Source organism: Branchiostoma floridae, chromosome 13 (genome assembly GCF_000003815.2).
Source record: "Branchiostoma floridae strain S238N-H82 chromosome 13, Bfl_VNyyK, whole genome shotgun sequence".
In the NCBI taxonomy this organism is placed as follows: domain Eukaryota; kingdom Metazoa; phylum Chordata; class Leptocardii; order Amphioxiformes; family Branchiostomatidae; genus Branchiostoma; species Branchiostoma floridae.
The window spans coordinates 22,192,944-22,213,211 of record NC_049991.1 but is presented as its reverse complement, the minus strand read 5'-3'; the positions used below and the strand labels follow the sequence as shown (position 1 = coordinate 22,213,211).

General features: G+C 43.4%; 1 protein-coding gene across 1 annotated transcript; it reads left to right on the top strand.

Annotated features, from left to right (window-relative positions):
* Positions 1-4,264: 4,264 nt before the first annotated feature.
* Positions 4,265-20,242, top strand: LOC118429102 (alpha-N-acetyl-neuraminyl-2,3-beta-galactosyl-1,3-N-acetyl-galactosaminide alpha-2,6-sialyltransferase-like). Its single transcript, XM_035839478.1, has 7 exons — positions 4,265-4,295; positions 11,985-12,123; positions 13,471-13,751; positions 15,852-15,987; positions 16,859-17,080; positions 17,372-17,479; positions 17,786-20,242. Exons 1-7 carry the CDS (start codon positions 4,277-4,279, stop codon positions 17,967-17,969), a joined length of 1,089 nt encoding a protein of 362 aa, XP_035695371.1. The 5' UTR covers positions 4,265-4,276; the 3' UTR covers positions 17,970-20,242.
* The last annotated feature ends 26 nt before the right edge of the window (positions 20,243-20,268 follow it).

The window sequence follows — 20,268 nt, the reverse complement described above, 5'->3', positions numbered from 1 at the left end:
GGTGCATTTGGGTCGACTAGAATATTGAGACATTGTCCAACAAATATGAATGAATAACGTTAGTGAAAATAGATGAAGTGAATACTTAAAAAATGTATAGTTTTCCATATAACGTTAACGTTACATACTTAAAGAATTTGCAATAAACTTGCAATGTGCAATAAATCTGCCAGCGCCAGTATTGACTTGATGTATCTGTAAGTGTATATGTGTGTGTGTTTCTACGCTTTCTCTGTAACATCTATTATCATAATACCGGTACGTTTACGACGATTTCTCTAGCCATACTGATTTGACAAATTGTCAACGCATCATTTTCTCCAGTTACATGTTGCTGTTATAGGTTACCCTTGCCACTTCTTCTGTGTAACTTTTCTGCCACTCTTGTCCTGCTAAAAGCGTAATATTGTAATTGCAACACGCCGCGGAATTACACGGCGAACGGGCGCGTGGTTGGGAGGGTATAAAAAATACCGGTAGGAAGAAACACGGCACAATTAACTGCCGCTATGTACATATATACATCCTCTGATGTTCCTTCCTTTTCTGTCAGTAAATGCATAAAACATAAACCTGCATGAGCATACAAAATGTCATGAGAAAACGGACGTATACTGTCAAGAATTTTCATTTAACTTCTGTCCGTCACAACCGCTATGACGTAACACTTCACTGCTAGCGTAGATATAAAAATGGCGGGAAAATGGCTGCGTACGTTCAATTTTGCCCATTCAGCCGTAGATCCGGGCTATTATGCAACGGTTCTTCACACTTTCACATGAGTTGTAGGTCACCAACAGAAATTCAAGATTGTTGTTGAATCATGTTCGTCTTGTGCCGTGAGCATGTGTAATTATGATCTATAAATTTGGCAATGAATGTGACAGTGTGTTCGTCCCACGACGAGCTGCCTACCCCGAAAAAGATACTGAAAACTTTTGGCCTTGTTGTCTTCGAATGCAGGTTATCGATGCTTTGTAAATGATGTATTGGACACCTAGATGTCTGAAGTGTGCACAGCTCAGAAATAACTATTGTTGCATGTGTAGATCTCTTTAAGTTCCAGTATTTTTAATCTACCGGTATAAGTCTTACTACCGGTATTATGCCAATGCATGTTAGTACAGAGTCTGTACATATGTGTGTATTTCTAAATGTGTGTATACAACGGTGTCACAATGTGACAGCAACCCTCCGAGGCTTTTTTATTACCTCCAAACAGATCCACGGTAGCATAAGATAGTATCAAAAGCTGGCAGAGGAGTGAAGCCGGCACAAGGCAAATGTACACCTTTGGAGCTTTTCCGTTTTGGCTGACTACACTCCTGGGTCAGTTTGGTACTATCTTTATGCCATTGTAGGATCTGCTTGGAGATTTTTTTTTACACGCCGTACGACAAGGAGACTGAGCTAAGCCATACTTATTCTTTGATGTGTTCAGGTTCAATCATTTCACCATCTAAAAAAGGGCAAAACATTCCAAGGTCACATGGCTTTGTCCAACTCAGAGGTTCAAGGTCGGCACCAGGGGCTCACAATGAGTCACATTCCCACGCGGTAAAATAGAGATAACGTCAAATTAAGGAGCTTTCATCAGATGAAATAAACTCCTGTTTCTTTTTTCGTTATCTCACCTGAATATTAAAGGTAGGGTCACTGGACGCCCTAGTATTTCTGTCGGCCGAAGTCGGTCCCAAACAAAGCATTCTGTGAGTCACATGTCCTCACTTCGGCGGTGCTAGCCTCAATAACAGTCTTCTCAGGAAGGATAGTTCGCTGTTTTTCTGCCTATAAATACATTCCTTATTGTTGCGAATTCGTAGATCTTTTAACGTTTCCTCTCACTCGGTAAATTGCTTAACCAGTGAAAAGTTTAAAAAATCAAATACAGTCAAGAAATCAGTGAAAAATCGCGAAAAACGTTTCCTCCACCTGTCGTCTGTTTGCGAGGCTTACGGCTGAGTCAGATCTGATATCAGCAGTGGGCAACACCGGAAGTGCTGACGTCGGTTTTGGCGCGAAAATCTCCGCATGCCGCAAATTCCACCCCCTGATCACGCGCTGCAGGGCGACACAACTACTGTTATGGTCCGAACCAAAAATTATATTTCGAAATGAAGGAGAAAATCTAACAAATGTACCAATTCTATAATACACAATATTTGTATCTTAACGAAAATACCTCTTAATATAGTCTGTATTAGGTAATAATGTTAATACAAGTTTTATTTGCATGTGAGTTTTACGTTCCGTCGGTATCTAACACGCACTGAGCGGTATTTGTCCACGCGCTGTTCACGTGAACACCGTAGCCATGTGCTCCGCCACTCCCGCATGTCGGCTCATTCCTAACAAAGGAGCGGACTGACAACAACTCTTCTTTCTGCGGAGGTTTTCCCGTCTCAGAACCACTCAGGACACCACGGAACCGACAGCGTCTTATAGGTAAGCCATTCTGAACACTTCTTACTTCTTAGGCTTGGTTTTGTCGGGTAGAAACAATTTTTTCTGTCATTTCAGGATGTAAACACACACGGCAACACTTGTTTAGGACGCATACAAGGCTCACTCTTGCCATCTTGATAGGAATATCATTAGAAAAAAAGTAGAATTACCTCCCATCTCTGCTTTTTATCATGATAAGTTGTTGATCGCAGCGTTTAGAGAAGAAAATGATTTCCATATTTAATCAAGTTTCCAAGGCCAGACGAATTTTCCACTTACGTACCTAACACCTGGTAACGGAATGTAATCAAATGATATTTAGAAAATGATTCCCAGTCGGCCGAAAAAAAAGAACCGCTTTATTTTAGATCATCCACCGAGCAACAATACTGGGCTTGATTTTTATGGAACGGGTAGAAATGGAGAAAAACAGACGTTTCCGGTGGTAGTCGCGGTGCGCTACTAGTGCGCTACCGAAGTGGTTACTCAAATATCACAGTATATTGTTGGGCAGTGTCCGGTATACATGAGTGCTTTTGAAATCCCGCAGTTTCTTTCATTTATATCAGCACATGAACTTCAGAATCAGAGAACAGGAAAACTGGTGATGGTTTCTGAGTTTAGCGCCGTCAGTTTAATCGATACTAAAAAATTACTATGCGGCGCGCCCGGCTTGAATCAGTGTTTTGTTTTTGTTTACACGGTCGTTTTCATGGCGCGAAATCTACCGGGCACGGATATGGCGGGAAAGTTCTCATTCCAAAAATGTCTTTCTGCTAAAACTGCTCTTTCCCATAAGTGGTTGTCGTCTGGGAACTATTCGGAAATGATTCCTGTTTTTAGTAGCGGGTAGGAGGAAGTTTTCATTTGTGACCATTTCTGTCCACTTGCCCAGATGGAAGAAGACACCACTCTATAATTTACTCTACTCTATTCTTGAGACTCTTTTCTGATGTTACGTATTCCTGTTTCCATAACTTTGTTTAAAATTAACGTTATTAATCCTTTGTCGATTGTGAAATTAGTTTTGCCTCTCAGCGGGTTTTTAGAATGATGTCAAATGATCTGTTACTTCTGTGCTGGGAAGGGGAAATGTGCCCCGGGATGACTTCCCTGTATGAATTCCTGTCAGTGTTTCCTTTTCTTGGGGTTTTGGCAGGTAACTTTAGTGGCAGTGTGAATAGTTTAACAATAACAGATACCCCAGTAGCGGTGATACCTATGTGCCTAAAATGAAGAACAAGAAGAATTGGGAAAAGGCTGTACGTTTCACATGTAGTGGTGGGAGTCGTGTGTTCACCTGTTTCGTGTCAGACCGGCTCTGTGTTCCAACTGTCTAGACCAATTTCTTGCCAACATAACCCACATTTTCCCTGGGCGCGGGCCAGTTTGGTTTGGCCAGGTTCCCAAAACACCCCCTCCTGCACCGAGCCCCTTCCACCCTTGGCGATAATCTTCCTAAATCTGGAGGGGGGAGGGGGCTATCATGACGGACAGTTGTCAAACACAGACAACTTAGCAAACCGATCCTGTCAGACTAATTAATTTGAAGCTGATGTGAATAAAGGACTACTCTGTTTCTAGTGGGTCACAAATCATACCAGCCCCCAACATATCCAACCTGAACAAACCAGAGTTTTGCTGGTTTAGTTGATGATAGGTACAGAAAAAGAAATGCATGTTTAGATGTTACCCTCCCTTGTCTGACAGTCGTCCCACCGAAGCTGTCAAATTCCGCACATTGTTGTCCCATATTTAGCCACTGGCCATCTTAAACTGTAAGAAGACTCCAGTCCAGTGTTAAGGATAAAACCCTCCCAAGCTGTCCCCTATGATGGCGAGAAAAAAAGGTAATATTTACTAAATTAGAATTTCCTAGGAATTACATTCTTCAAACATTTATGCTGCTGGACACAAAAACTTACTCTGTTTTCAAGAAAATGTCTGTATTAGGTCCATGTTTGACCAGAGCCTAGAGTACTACGTAGGGAGCTCTTTTCTCTCCAACTTGTATTAATCTGTTGTTGTGAGGAATCGTAAGCCTGTGTTCATTCTGAATTGTTGATTTTAGGTCTGAGTCATTAAAAAGGTGTTTGTTTCAAAACCTTCTGTTGTGTGGGGACGTGTTACCAAAACTCTGGCACAATCTTCATGTGAGTTACTGTATATTACATGAATAGGATTTCTTTTCTGAGTTTCATGTTTTCAAATTACTGACTTGCCCTCCCTTCCCGCCTTTTGCCTCCTGACCTTGTGGAAAACTACGGCCCCACCTCCCTGATACAGGTGTGCATTGTTGTTGTCCATTGTTCCAGACAAGGGTAGGGTCGCGTAGGTGTTCCGCGGGAGCCCGAGGGGTTTCCATTACTGTGTTTTCTGACCAATTTAACACTTAAACCTGGTTCAATTGCAGGTCAGAGCCTACTTATCGCAGTTCTTTTAAAACCCAAGTTCCCAAAATTGTCCCAGACTTGAGATTTTTTAAATTTCTAACTATTTTAAGAGACACCTCAGTATTTTTTCCCATGACCTATGTCAGTGGAAAGTTGTAAACAACTTTGCCGCGTTTTTCTTCCCGCGATGTTGACGTCACGCAGACCTGTTTACCCCGATGTTCCGCCACCGAACGGACTGAATGCCACCTGTAATGCGATACACCTGCCCTGGGGCGGTATTCTTGTCAAGATGTGCTCTAAATGGAAAACAACTTTTGTTCGGAGGTGTTCACGACGTGACTGTTGTCCATAATCCCCTTAAAAGTCTCTTCTGACCCACTTAACAGCAAGTGCTGTTATATTACCCACTATAAGTGTTCATCCCAGCAGGCATTAGAACAAACATTGTCTTACCAAGTAATAACATTGGCATGAGTTTGGACTTAAAAGTGATTTTTTTTAAAGGATGTTTTTGGTTGACATCTGTTGGTCGGAATTTTGGCAACCTGTCAAATGGGATCTGGAAGCATTTTGTAAGAAAACACCTGCATCGGGTTGTATATGTTTTTAAACTTGTGGGAAAATCTGTGAATAGTTCATCAGGTTGGTATGTCACTGGATATTTGGACTTGATCCAAGTTGTCCTTTTTGTCCAAGTTGACATTCTGGGTGAATGGTGTGCTTGGTTATATGTGTGGACAAAATGATAACAGACTTTTTTTAGACCCATTTATACATGTGGAGTAGGTTATAATTAGATGGTGTTATTTTCCTCCAGGCAAGTTTAGATTGTCACAACACCAAGTGGTTTTCTTGTCCTCAGAGTTAAAACAAAATTGCTGCACTGAAAGCTCAACATGGAAACCATGAGTCTCGGGGGACTCTGTCCCTTGCTACACACAGATTCAGGGAGTGGGCTGGATGAGATGGCAGTTTTTGTGAACTCTTTGTTTTCAAATCAAATGACTCACTTACTCACACTTACACACCACTCACAAGCTGCTAGCTCAAGGGAGCCTGGAGCCACATGACTCAGAACCAGGGAAATACATTGTTGTGTGTGTGTAGTCCTGGTTTTGTTGACAAACTGCCAGAGTCCAGACTGTAAATTGATGCACAGTAGCCACTAGACTGTGATATACAGTAGCCACAGGGTGGTCAGAGTTGGGACTGTGATATACAGTAGCCACAGGGTGGTCACTAGTTAGTGTCAGTCAGACCCAGCCCCACTTGTGCCTGTCACACAGGACAGTGGTGAGATGGATGGACTCTAAATGGCTGATCAGTCAGTCTGCTGTGTGCTACATTATGTTGCACAGAGAATGGGTACATGTAGCCATGTAGCCACCTCTAACAGTGGTTACATGCCTGCTACACTGGTGAGACCATATGATACTGTCTCTTGGTCCAGGATTTGTGCTCAGTATAGTAGCCTCCTGCACAGTAGCAAGCCAGGCTGTCAGGCTGGACAGTTAGCTAAGATGGATGGTTTTTCCTTCCCCTCCAGTCCCTTTAGCCCCAACAGTAGCTAGGGGCTGTCACCCTGGACAGTTATAGATAAATGGTTTTCCCTGTCCCCACTGTCCCTGCCTCCTGACCTGAACAAACATGTCCCTCTGTAACAGACACACCAAATAAATCTTCTAAAGGACTGGAAGCATAAATCTTCACTAGTGGTTTACATAAATCCTGAGTCTGTTGATAAGGGCCTTGTGCCTTATGAAAACATGTCCATCTCTGCTAGTCAGTTCAGTGGATGATGCATCTGTTCTGTGTCCTCTCCAAGCAGAGGTTAGGCTCCGGCTGGGTTTGGATGCATTTTTATCAGGCTTTCTAGTTTGTCAGGTTTTCTCTTTGTCCACTAGCCAAAAAGAAGAAATAAAGGAATATCTGACAAAATTAAAGCCTGAGAAAATGCCCGAAAGACATCCACATGAAACCAGCTGTAGCCTAACCTCTGCTTGGAGAGTAGTTCTATGTTAGCATGTACAGTGTTAATCCTGATGAAAATCCTTTCTCAAGTAATGTAGAAGGTTCTGAGATGCTTCAGTCTGCTTCTTAATCTTATAAGATAAGGAATACACAAATCAGATGGCAGGAATTTACCACGGCAGAGAGGAGGTAAAAAAAAATGTGTAGCTGACTTTGTAGTCTAAATCTAATACTGCATAATGATATTTTATCAGACTAAATTCTAGTTCAACATTCTACCCGTTGCATTGCGAGTTTGTTGTGGTTTGAGGAATGGCAGGAGTATCTGGGTCTATATCAGGCCTGGTCCAATTCCTGAGTCTCGTGTTTCACAACTGGGTCATGCGGACAGTATCACGTTACACAGAGCTGCCTCGGATTACGTAGGCAAGTGGCAAGTCAAACAGACACATCTACAGGAGTATTTGGTTCCAACTTGCCAAAATTACAAGAACAATTTGTCCAGAAAATGAAAAAGATCAAAAGACTTTTCAGTCATAGTGTTGTGGCATGTTGGTCGGACTCTGGTATGTTTTGGACGATTTTTAAATTTAGGTGTTTTATCAGGTTTTCTATTTGTTCGTGAGCCAAACAAAGAAAACCTGACAAAATAATAAGCCAGATAGGACGCCTAAAAAGACACCCAAAATCAGCCAGAGTCTGACTTCTGCTGATAGTATGTGCATCTCACAGTATACTTTCGCTGTATGCCTTCACTTGGAATTCATGAGGACAACTTGCCAAATGCTCTGCTGATTTCCCCTGGATGATGCAAGACCTGGGCAGTCATGTGACAAACAGACAGTAATGGTGATTTATGGCCGTCCCAGATGTTCCCGTTACCATGGAGATGACTTGATTAATGGATGGTCACAGCAGCTAAATAGTCTGAGCAATCTCCAAGCAGATGTTTGGAGGACACCTTTCTGTTTGCTGTTTTGTACCTTGTTTGGTGGCATTTCTAGTGGTGACTGTTTTCTCCTAACCAGAGGCCCCCTACTAGACGGGCACAAAATACTTGAGTGTAAAGTTAGCTGAACCCTACGTCTGCTTGGAGAAGTAATGTTAATCCAGTGTTGTACTGCTGAGCCGTGGTATAGGCTATAGGCACAGGTTTCCAGTAGTAAGCTGCTGTGTTGAAGCCTGAGGGCCGGATTAACGTGCCGGAAGACAGTGTTGGACTCAGCTTTAATGATGGAGCTTGTCCCAAGAATTCTTGTCATGACTGCAGTTGTCTGTATAGAGGATCTGAATGTGGTCTTCTTTGGTAGATAGATGAACAGGGCAGGGTGATATTTGGATACCTGGATATCATCTTTGGGATGAAGGCGTCTGTCTGTAGGCTCCCGGTCTTAACTTATGCTTGTACTGCTCACCCAGAATTTCATGTTGAACAACTTGACTCTGCAAGTGCTATGACAGTACACCTGCTGGGGGTAGTCCCCTGCTCTGCCAATGTAACTGTAACAGATATGTTGGCCTACTGACTACTGCAGTACTGGGTGCTACTTGTGGTCAAAGTCACTAAAAGTAGTCTGAAAAATGATATTATCAAACGTCCTCCTGTGCCGAACCCTGGCTGTCACATGGCTCCCACGTGAAGGGCTGACTGTCGGAAGAGAAGCTGGGATATTTGGAGACATGATTGTCATAAATGATTTTTTGATACAAGCAGTCCCATCCATGATGCACATTCTCACTGTGCTCCCTACATCCCTCGTGTTGTCTGCTCCCTGCCTGGGGGAGGATTGGATATACGGAGATATAAATGTCCTACTTACAAGTGGTCCCATCCGAAATGCACACAGTGTGACCTACATGTACCTCCTCAGTGGTGTCTGTCTGGCCTGGGGGAGGATGATATATATATATAGACATAAATCATATTAAATGCCCTACTTAACACACGCAGTCCCATCCACCATGCACAAGGTGTGCCTTACATGTATCTCCAGTGTTGTCTGCTTCCTGCCTAGAGGCTGAGATATATGGAGACATAATTGCCCTTCTTAACACAAGTGGCATCATTCATCAATGTCCGTTTATCCTCACACAAGCATGATAAACTGTCCTTGTGACATTTTACGGGACTCAGAACAGTATCGATACATCATAACACCTTTCTGCTGGTGCTCGCCAGTCAGTTATCCCTCTTTGCTTCCTTGCGTCTCAGAAGACGGTCAACACTGACAACAGCTTACCAAACAAAACAAGTTCAAGTTGTTCCAGCCCTTTCATGTGGGCAGAAACTCACATGTCTGTTTGACAGAAAGGAAACCTTAATCTAGCGGAGGGTTATTTCTTGATTGAGTTAGTTGTTTGGGAGGAGGTACTGTTTTATCTGTTTGGCTCTCAGTCAGAAACTACCAGTTAGTTTTGGCCCTCAGTCACAAGCTGTAGCCATGCCCAGTAAACTGCCTGCAGAAGATTTTAAAGTATGGATGTGAAACAGCAGCTAGTTTGGAACATGTGCCAACAGACATGGGCTTCTGCATGCTCTTTTCTGTAAGGTGTAGGCACTGGTAGGCAGGCCTTTTTAATTTCACGTTATTCATAGAGAGGGCCATCTTATTAATGCAATTGATGTAATTTGTAGCGAGGCAACCATATTTGTGTAATTAGCTTTCTGGATTTTAGCATGATATGTCAGAGGTTCTTCTAAATTCAATGCAAAGTGTTGTCGGCCTCTCGGAAGGCACAGTCTCAGTAAATATAGACATTTCTCACTGACACCATGATCACACGACCCGGGTTAGCTTTGTTACACACAGAATCCTCACACAACTTTGCTGGGACATTATCGGATACAGAGTCTCTTAGTAAACATGGACATTTCTGACTGACACCGTCATCACATGACCAGGGTTAGCTTTGTTACACACAGAATCCTCACACAACTTTGCTGGGACATTATCGGATACAGAGTCTCTAAGTAAACATGGACATAGCTGACTGACACCGTCATCACAGGACCCGACACACATAGGAACTCTCATACAACTCAGATATAGCATCGGACATAGCATCTCCCACTTCCCAGTAAATATCCACATTGCTGACTGACACCATCATAAGACCTGGGTTAGCTTTGTTACATTTAGAGACTTAACACAACTTTGGTGGAACACTATCGGATACAGAATCTCCCAGTAGTAGACATTTTAGACTGACACCGTTGGCACACCAAGTTCTGGTTTGTGAGATGTCTCCAACACCAACATTATCAAGTGTTTTGACTTTCCCCACATGTAAGCCAAGACATCTTGGTGATGTAAGCCAAGACGTCTTCACGATGTCTGCTATGTCAGGGTGTGTGTTTGTTTTGGTGTCTTCCTTTCACAAGGTCTTAGGTCAAGTGGAAGTGCGTGTACATTCTGTACATGCTCCTTAAGGTTCGAGTTAAGTGTGTATATACAGTCTGCTTAAGGTTAAGAGGTGTGTGTGTGTGTATGCAGTGTACGCACGTGTGTTTACATGGTCTGTAACTGTAAGGCTGGATGGTTTTAGAGGAACTACACCAGCCACATGACATCATCCCGCATACGTCATCCTGCATACGGATCAGTTTAATTGTGGTTTGGATAGGAAAAGGCTCAGGATATAATCTACAACTGACTTCTTACAAGTTTTTGTTTTCCCCCGAGTCTCTGTTAGGTTGGGAGTACAGCTTCCCTTTCAGTAGTGCTAAACAAGGCAGAGCTGACGTCAGTCAGTGATTGGCTATAGATTGCATCAGCTTCATCTGTCACGTGTTGACATCATGCTCTAACTTCTAACTTACAGCCCGTCCTTTGTTTAAAAGCCTATAGTTATATCCTGACAGCCATACACATTTGGCACTTTCTCTACAAGAACTGACTACAGTTAAAAGGCCCCATGTTGTTTGCCAGGTGTTGCATCACATACTTACCGGGCCATTGTATGAATACAAAGTAGAGATATCATGACGCAAGTAGCTTTCAGTTTTTGATCTTTCATTTCCCGACTTGCACTTTTAGACTACTGTTTTGCTGGTACCGAACAATGGACAAAGATCGGCTGTTGGCTGCATGTTGCATCAGCCAGTTGTATAAAAACTCTGCATGAATGCAGAATAGGAACCTGCATGTAGATGACTGTTTTATTCAAGTTTTATTTCCTCAGGGTCTAGTCATAAGCTTCAGAGTCTGGCGCAGTTTCTCTGAAGTGTGGTGGCTTTGAACTCAGGGGAAACAGGCTGTAGGCCACGTGTTACATCAGCCGTATCACAGTATCAATACGAAATATGGATCCGGACATTCAGACTTTTTCGGTGTTTGCTATTTAGCCTAAGCCTCCACCAGGCTTTTCTACTGGGGTGCAGATCGTATAATCGTGCCAAAAAATGGCAAATGATTGGCCAGGAGAGTCGGTTAAGTTACCATTCCCCCTACAAATCCTCCTGTAGCAAAACTCCCTGGCAAATCATTCTCCCTGTTAGCCAGTGAAGTCAGTCTGGTAGGAAGTAGCTGTTGGCATGTTTCCTCCTATGTTTAGAGATCCTCTATGGTTCAGGGAAAATATCCTTTGTTGCTGCAAGATTGGTACACGGATGTTTCAGATATTTAACAGTGTTGTTGTTTTGGTGAGATTTGTTTAGTGTGCTCCTGGCATGTTTACAGGACAGTTCCTTGACCTGGTGATGGTTTTGAGCAGAGGAATTGTTGTTCCGTTTGACGGAGGAATCGTCGGTCGGTTGGCCGCTTGTTGCATCATCTAGCCAGTCATCAGCGTCTCTCCTAAAGCATGATGGGCAGGATAGTTTGGGTTAACTGTTAGCCAATCAGCAGCTCAGGTGGACCTCCCACGGCTGATGTTAGGAACCGTCAGCTTTTCTCCCAGCTGGTTCAGCAGTAGTGTTACACTGACACGAACCTGACAGAGATTGTGGAGTTGTCCTAGCAGAGGTGCCACATGTTGCCACAACAGATGTTACAGACCATTTAAGTGTGTAAAAAGGTTTCTTTTCCTTAGTAGACCTAACCTTCAGTGGAACATCAGCGGTTTGGAATGCTGAAAAGAAGTTGTGGAGTTCTACAAGGAATTTTAACATGAATGTCAACAATTTTTTTCTTCGTCTTCAAAATTCTCATCCTCTGTATGTTTTTGTTCTAGGTTTGGTTACCACGGAGACTCATCGGATCACCATGACGATATCGAAGGTTGCTCAGGCGTTCGGAACCCTGCTGCTGGTTGCTGTGTTCTCCCAGTACATGCTGACTACCTACTCGTTTGGGGACAAGCCGCAGCACAGGTGAGAACACTGCAACGTCATTCCCTCCCTTAATCTGTGTATACCAAGTTTTAACCCCTGCTTCGCCTATTGAGTCAGTCGAACTTGCTCTTGCTGAAGCTTGATGTTTCTGACTTTGGGAGAAGAGATGCTGCCACAGTGAGCGTAGTTCAGTGCCTAGAAGTATGGCCTTGCACAGAGCAAACTCATTACCAAAAATAAGTTACACTTCTCCCCTCTCTGTTTTCTTTTATAAGTTGTTAACATTACTCAGAAAACCAAAATGGACTTTGGTATGGCTTCAGGAACTGATTGTTCCAAAAGTTCTGTCCAGGTGATGTTTCTGCCTATGTCATCCTGAAGGTCGTTCGGCCGTTAACAGGAGAAAAACAACCCCAACTTTTGTTTTGAGTTCCGTGTCGGGTTTCCGCGCTATTGTTGTGTTGCTTCTATTGGCGCGTAAACACGGCAGCTGTGGCCTTGAAGTACAGGGATGGAATAGAGAGGAAAAGAAAAATATGATGCCAGGTTTTTGGTGTACAAAATGTATTTGAACATTAGGCCTGGTGATTTTTAAAAAAAACTCGTCCAACCCTGAACATGACTTACATGTACATGTATGTGCTGATGTTAACACCCCCTGCGGTGATTGCTAAGTTAGGGGCGGGTCACATTTTTGTGTGAGCGATCCAAAAGGGAGGTGGTCGTAAAGTTGTCACTCATAGTGGTAACAATGATGCAAGCCTTGCCCAAGTCTTGCATCATGCGAGTGACAACTTCATTGGAAAGAAGTTACGCAGCAACAAATCCAGCCAACAACATGGGTGTTGTCTATGGACAGATGGAATTCACAACATTGCAGAATTGTTTATGGCATCAAATGTCAAGTTTAGATTTAATCTTGAGCTTCAGTTTTAGAGTCAATTGGATTTTCCAGGAAAGGAATTTTTATGTGAGCACAAAGTATGGTATCAAATTTCAGCTGACACAAACTTGATATCTGTCCTTCCTGTGGTTCACACAGCAGTGAAGGACTGAGGGGAGTTCTGATAGGGGCAGACGTTATGATGTCTTTATATCTTATACCAGTGTCAGCCGTTACACATTACAGGGGACTCTTTTGAGCAGGTTATTTTCATATCTTTAATTGGTAACAAGTTGGAAAATGTTTTGCTATTTATTTGGAAATTTATAAGAATTAGAAATACATATTAACAAGTGATGATAAGAACAATAAATTTAAACACACTTGAAATTGCGCATGCTAAAAATTTGGTAAAATCCTCAATGTAGATCATTTACCTAAGCATCATTTATTTTTAGCTCCAAGCTTTAAAACCAAACTGATGTATCCAAATGTTCCCTTAGATTCCTGCCGCGGCACATCACGAAGAAGACGATCCGCGGGCAGACCTACCACGTGCACGAGGTAGATCCGATGTCGCCCAGCCTGCGGGAAAAGTACCAGAACCGGCGCGTTCTCTCCGTCTCGCACAGCGGCGCGCACCTGCGGGCACAGAAGGAGATGCTCGACTATCACCGGGGGCGATGGACACCCTCCGCCGCGCCCCACGAGACGATGTACGCACCACTCAGCGGGCGGGGCCGCGGCCTCACCTGTGACACCTGTGCACTTGTCTCCAACTCAGGTGAGAAAACATGTACCTATAGTGGCACATGAGGCAGCAGGTCTCCTGTCTGCTTCTGTAGCAGGGTATTTTTTTACAGGGAGGTCCAACCCTTACAAGACAGGGAGCAACAGACACTAAACCGGATAGTGTGTTTGTGTGTAGGGTAAAAAAACTGCACCTCCTCAAATACGGGACCGCTATTTTAGGTCCCCTCCAAAAGACAGGTGCAGCCCCAAGCGAGATGCCCCTTCTAGGACTTGTACCCAGGAGAAGTGCCGAGCCCATCTCCTTTCATTATTATACAAACATAAGGAAAAGTACATAAAAAAACATAAGGCTTATATATTATCTTTCTATCCCAAATGCCCAACCCAGGAACGCTGTTTCGTGTCTGTAGAGCCCAATTATTATATTACGTAAATCCACTTAAAGTTACATCTACAGACTAAGACCCGTCACATGTAACACAAGCAGGATGGAGCTAATTGTATTTACTCTGTTGTTGGAGTAAAAGTCTGTTCCTGACGTCAGGACGGGGAAACTGACGTCAAACTGACTGGAACAGAAGCAGCGGGAGGATAATCGAGTTTTTGTCCTGACGTCATGAGAACTGTCAGGAGTTTCCGCTAAACTGGAGCAAACTGGAGGATGATGCAGGACTAGTCCACTGCAATATCAGGGGGTGGACAAGTTTTTAAAGACCTGCAACTGGCAGAGCTTAAAATTGCCATGTGAAGGAAATAAGTTAGTAAACATTAATTATAGAAAAATGTGGTACATGTACCTCTTAACCACTTGAGATGCAGCATCAATAGTCAAGTTTTGTAGGAAACAAAGACCCCGTTCACACTCAAAAAAATGAAGCGGCTTCAACGTCGAAGCCGCTTGATCCGGATCGTTTTCTTGAGTGTGAACGCTCCAAGCGGCTTTGATTTTCACCGATCCGGCTCGTTTACAATCCTTCCCCGCGAGGTAGTTTGAGACACTTGCGAACAAGCCGCTTGTCTCGAATCGCGAGTGTGAACGCAACGCGGGATAGATTCTATGCAAATTTCCGATTTGCCCCTGGTGGAGGTCGTACATCCGGGTACGCGGGGTCATAGGTCGCGAAACGTAGCGCGGGAAACGAAACCCTCACAAGGCTACGCCACGCCAAACAGTGTGCTCGATTTTTTCTAATAGTGATGTCTTCCAAGAAAAGAACGCCGCCGAGTCAAGGAAAATGGACTCATGAACAAACAAAGGCCCTGATCGCGTTGTGGGGCCAGGAAGAGACACAGAGTAAACTAGGCAAAATCCACCGAAACCGGGACATCTTCGTGGGCGGTCAATCGGATTGTCTGTGATCGCGTTGTGGGGCCAGGAAGAGACACAGAGTAAACTAGGCAAAATCCACCGAAACCGGGACATCTTCGTGGGCGGTCAATCGGATTGTCTGTAATGAGTGTGAACGTAACTTTTTTGAAGCGGCTTGCACGTTGAAGCGGCTTCGACGTTGAAGCCGCTTCATTTTTTTGAGTGTGAACGGGGTCAAAGGAAACCTATGTGAAGCCTTGGCTATGTTTAGACTATACCTGACTTGTGCAGGTGGTGTTGGTTACAAGTTCAGCTTGTCTGGAAGGACGTCTGAAACGGATTTGCCTCCAGGAAAGCCGCTGTGTTGACAACAACACAGCTGGACATGGTTCTAATCCCAGATTTGGGAATGAAACCCTTAACTCTGGGTCGTCGGGTCATTACCGGAATCCTGGCTGGAATTCTGGCCCTTCCGATCCCCCCAGGCATGTTGGGTCACTCCAAGCCATGCAGTAGCCTCACTACAAAACAGAGACAGGTGTTCGTCTGGGAGTGTTTTGCTAAAGACAGTTTCTCTGTGTACATAACAGGGCCCAGCCCTCTGTTCTGGGACTTCTTGGAATGGACAAAAATTAACAAAAGAAAACAATTCAACCCTGAGCAAACTCTGGTCACAAGTCAGGATACTATGCAAGGATTTCAGCATTTGGTTTTGGTACCAGCACTAGATAGATACAAAAACATGTATGTAAATAAAAAAGCGCTGCAGTATGAAAATGTTTCATCCTTGGAAAGTAACAAATCTGTTCCTGCAATTCTCAGGTCAGCTGCTGGGTGGCGCTAGGGGAAGCGACATCGATGCGGCGGACTGTGTGTTCCGTTTGAACGCAGCGCCGACGGCCGGGTTCGAAGACGACGTTGGAAAGAGAACAACAGCGAGAATCGTGTCTCACAAAAGGTACAGGACGGATTTTTTGGTTTGTTACATGTTATTTTATAGGTAAATCAAATTAGTAAACCTGTCTGTGTTTAAGAAGTTGATAATATTTAGATCTTCACCACTGGTGCTTCTAATAGATTTTGTGAAATAAAGAACAATTGTCAAAGAGACTGTACAATAAACATTTCTACTATAACTTACGGAGGGTTTTTGTCCAAACTGGTCAACAGACATTACCATATGAAAGCATTCCTCTGCCTGTCAGCCAGATAAGTCAGTCAGGCAGGTTTGTATCCTCACATGTAAGGATTTAAAACAAAAGTTTAAAAGATTTATTGAGTCCTGTCTGTTTTCCCCTCCAGTCTTACCAGCCTGATTTTATCTGTCATCGATTCGTTTTTTATTGAGATTTTACCAGCTACAATATTAATGTGTTTAAGACGTTTATAATGTTTAGATCTTCATCACTTTTTATAGATTTATTGAAATAAAGAACAAATTTCAAAGAAATATTTCACTGTACAATAAGCATTTCTATTACAAAGGTATGGGGACTATTTATTGTCCAAACTTGTTATCAAACATTAATCAAAAGTTCCTTTGCCTGTTATCCAGAAAAGTCAGTCCTGCAGGTTGGTATCCTTTGCATCTTCTGCAGGGTTTCAGAGTTTGTGACTGATTTATGATAACTTCTGTCTGTTTTCCCCTCCAGTCTGAACATAAAATTTGTGACAGATTTAGTCCAGTTTGTTTTTTACCCTACAGGATTTATAAATTTGTCCTGTTTGTTTTCCCCTCCAGCCTGAACATTAAATTTGTGACAGATTTAGTCCAGTTTGTTTTTTACCCTGCAGGATTTATAAATTTGTCCTGTCTGTCTCCCCTCCAGCCTGACCAGCCTGTTCCTGAACTCCACCTCCGTGCTCGGCGGGGGCAGCGCCCCGCGTGGCGTGTTCGTGCACGGGCCGCAGTACGCCTTCGGGAACGCTCGCACCGCCAAGCTGCTGCGGACGCTCGGAGAGAAGTTCAGCACGGTCGACTTCTACCGCTTCACGCAGACCGCGGAGTCCCAGGCAGACGCAGAGTACGAGAGACAGACGCTGAAGTCAAGGTGAGATTTTATCTGTCATTGATTCATTTTTTATTGAGATTTTATCTGATTCGTTTTTTTTTCTTAAACTGCAAAGGATCGAAGTATTGTTTATTTTCATGTCTGTGATTTCCAAATATACAATTATAAGGGTCACAAAGCATTATGGGTATGGGGGTGAAGTCGGCCATCTCTGATTGCTTGTTCCATAATCTGTGGAGCTAAACAGTATACGTGTGGAGAAGTACCACACAAATGTGTTATCCCTTGTGCCCCTCCATAACTAAAGCCCTGTTTTGTGCCTCCCCCCAGGAGTAAGACTGGAGTGGAACTGTCCACCGGCTGGTTCGCCCTGACACTCATGATGGACAGCTGTCAGCATGTCCAGGTCTACGGCATGGTCCCACATAACTACTGCAGGTAAATTTACTTTTCTCTTTTTTATCCTTCCTTCCTTCTTTCTGTCTTTTATTTTTATTGTATGTTTGTTGGTTGTTTGGATTCCTTTCCTCTCTCAGTTTGTTGTTAATGTTTCCATTTTTCTCTCCTTTTCTTTATGTTTCTTTATGTTATATTCTTTTATTCTCACCTTTTTTCTCCAGTTTCACTTCCTTTTTATTTGCTCTTCTTCAGACTTTTCCTTATTGCTCCATATTCATAGTTACATTACTAAGTAAATAGTTTGTTGATTTCCACTGAAGACTGACAACCGTTTCTCCTCCCCAGACTGTACCCAGACAGCCAGGTGCCGTACCAGTACTGGACTCCAGGGGGCGTGAGTGAGTGTGTGATGTACGAGTACCACGAGGATGCCGGCAGCCAGGGGCAGCGCCTGCTCACCGAGCGGAGAATATTCCGCACCTGGGCCGCAGAGCACAACATCAGCTTCCACCAACCCACCTGGGTGTAGGGGAGGTCCAGACGACACGGGGAGGGGTGGGGAACCAGGGGAGAATCATTAATGTACACAACATCACCTTCCACCAACCCACCTGGGCGTAGGGGGGATCCAGACGACACGGGGAGGGGTGGGGAACCAGGGGAGAGTCAGTAGTGTTGGAGGGAGGGGCTGACAATCCAAGTGTCAATCCTGCACAGCTGCTTTTTTTTTATCCCGATGGATAAAAACTACCCGACCGCATCTGTGAAAGGTGTGTTCATCCGTTAGTGTGTTCAGGGCAGTTGTGAAGCTTCAACAGAAGAAGTGTTTTGTAAGTTGTTAGTTCTGCTGTAATGTTGGGAGGAACAGCCCCCTGCCCAGAGCTGGACACAAACAGTGCAAGCTTTACTCAGGACAACATCGTAGAGGTAGCCAGCCCACTGTAGATAGATGTACCCCCCCCCAGAACAGTGGAGCACCCCCCTTCAGAACGGTAGAGTACCCCCTCAGAACAGTAGAATACCCCCTCAGAACAGTAGAATACCCCCTCAGAACAGTAGAATACCCCCTCAGAACAGTAGAATACCCCCTCAGAACAGTAGAGTACCCCCTCAGAACAGTTGAGTACCCCCTAAGAGCCTTTACTACAGGAATAGAGCATCCTGTTACAAAAGTCATCCCCCTCCCTCATATAAACCCTCAGACACAAAAAAGACGAAAGCAATCAAAGTGCCATGTTCATCCCCAGGACTCTACAGGTTGCCATGCTGAAGTTCAAAGTCAATGCTGGTGTTGCAACGTAATAATGCAATGTGTGTTCGTAATGCGGCATTTTACACGTCTTAAATGTTTAAGACACGAGCTGTTAAGGCTGCTTCACTACCTCTTAAGAAAGCTATAATTGATCTAAGCAGAGAAAAATGCAATTTGAGGAAGACTTTTTCTTCTGAGAAAATATATTGTATATTTGTGCATAATGATATGGACTGTTCCATCTGGTTCTGTATTGGGGGTGTCATGGACAGATGTGACCATTAGTATATTTTATGTCCATGTCACCCCCAGGAAACTGGATGGAACAGTCCTAAAGCTAAGGAGCTGAACTGAGTTCTGTAAGGAACCCATGGTAGTTCCTTAAGTGTTCTGCTGTAAGGAGCTGTTGTTGTAAATATTTGTATGTTTAGAGACAATCTGTGATGCTTTGTTACTATAGCAACGTATACTGTCACTTCCGCGGGCTACTTAGAACTTTTGCACAGACCAACAAACTAACAAACTCTAGCTTGAGTCGTCCGTTGTCTGACCTTGTTTCTGCTTTAATGACCTTGGCAGCTTTGGTTTCGGGAACAAGTTGATGTGATATTCTTCAGCTTTTCTTGGTGGCATTCTTGTTTGCTTTGCTTGTGTATTGTTGTGCCGAGCCCTCTGGTTGGTTGCAATCTGTTAGCATTTAGGTTGTAACAAGCCCTCTCATTGGCTGAGCAGCAGTGCATTTGTTTGAAATAAATGTTACGTAAAGTACGACGATGTTGACTTACATGTTGCGAAAGTTTTTGGAAGATTGTACGAAAATCTAGAAAATGTTTTTAGAAATGTAACTCCCTACCAATAGGGCTATCTTAGTTCTGTTTCAACAAAAGTCAGAAAAAAGACCAGTTTTTGAAGGACCAGACTTAAGTGACCAATCAGTGGCGTAACGATGTTCGAATCTTGCCATATTGTTTCTCTATGTGTTCTTTGTTTCTTTAAGAGACGTTTCTATGTTTTTGACTTTCTGTTCCAGAAAACTTCTCCATGTTGATATATAAAGTGTTATTTATTTAAAAGTTAAGTGGAGTATTTGACTTGTTGTATATAGATGAGTATTGTGTTACAGTTTAAGTTATTTATTTATAAAGGTTCATGACTTGATGTGATATTTTCTGTATCGTGAAGAATCTAGCTCTCCAACAGTTTAGAAACGTCTGTTTTCAGGTCAAACAGTATTGTGTCAATTTTATCTGAAAAATGTCATGTGACTAAAAAAAAGGAGGCTACAGCAAGTTTTTAGTTCTTATCTCAGTCAAAGACTGAAAAGAAATGACAAATATATTACAGGTGAAGAAACTGCATCATTGCAGACTACAGGAGTTTGTATGTTTGGGGTGATGCAAACCACTAAAACTTGCTATGGCCCTCAGAGACTCGAGTTATCTGTTTGGGCACAGCCACAGGCGCGTTTTTGTTGGTCAAGATGTGAAATTATTTTTGAGAGAAGGATGTTTAAAAGTGAAATTGATGTTCTGTAAGACAGGCTGAGCCTTGAGACGTTCCTAGAAAGCAGACGTCC

Excerpts from the sequence above, each read along its gene's own strand:
- LOC118429102 (XM_035839478.1), top strand. Across the intron at positions 13,752-15,851 it reads TGCACTTGTCTCCAACTCAG|GTCAGCTGCTGGGTGGCGCT; the intron begins GTGAGAAAACAT and ends TGCAATTCTCAG. Across the intron at positions 17,081-17,371 it reads AGACAGACGCTGAAGTCAAG|GAGTAAGACTGGAGTGGAAC; the intron begins GTGAGATTTTAT and ends GCCTCCCCCCAG.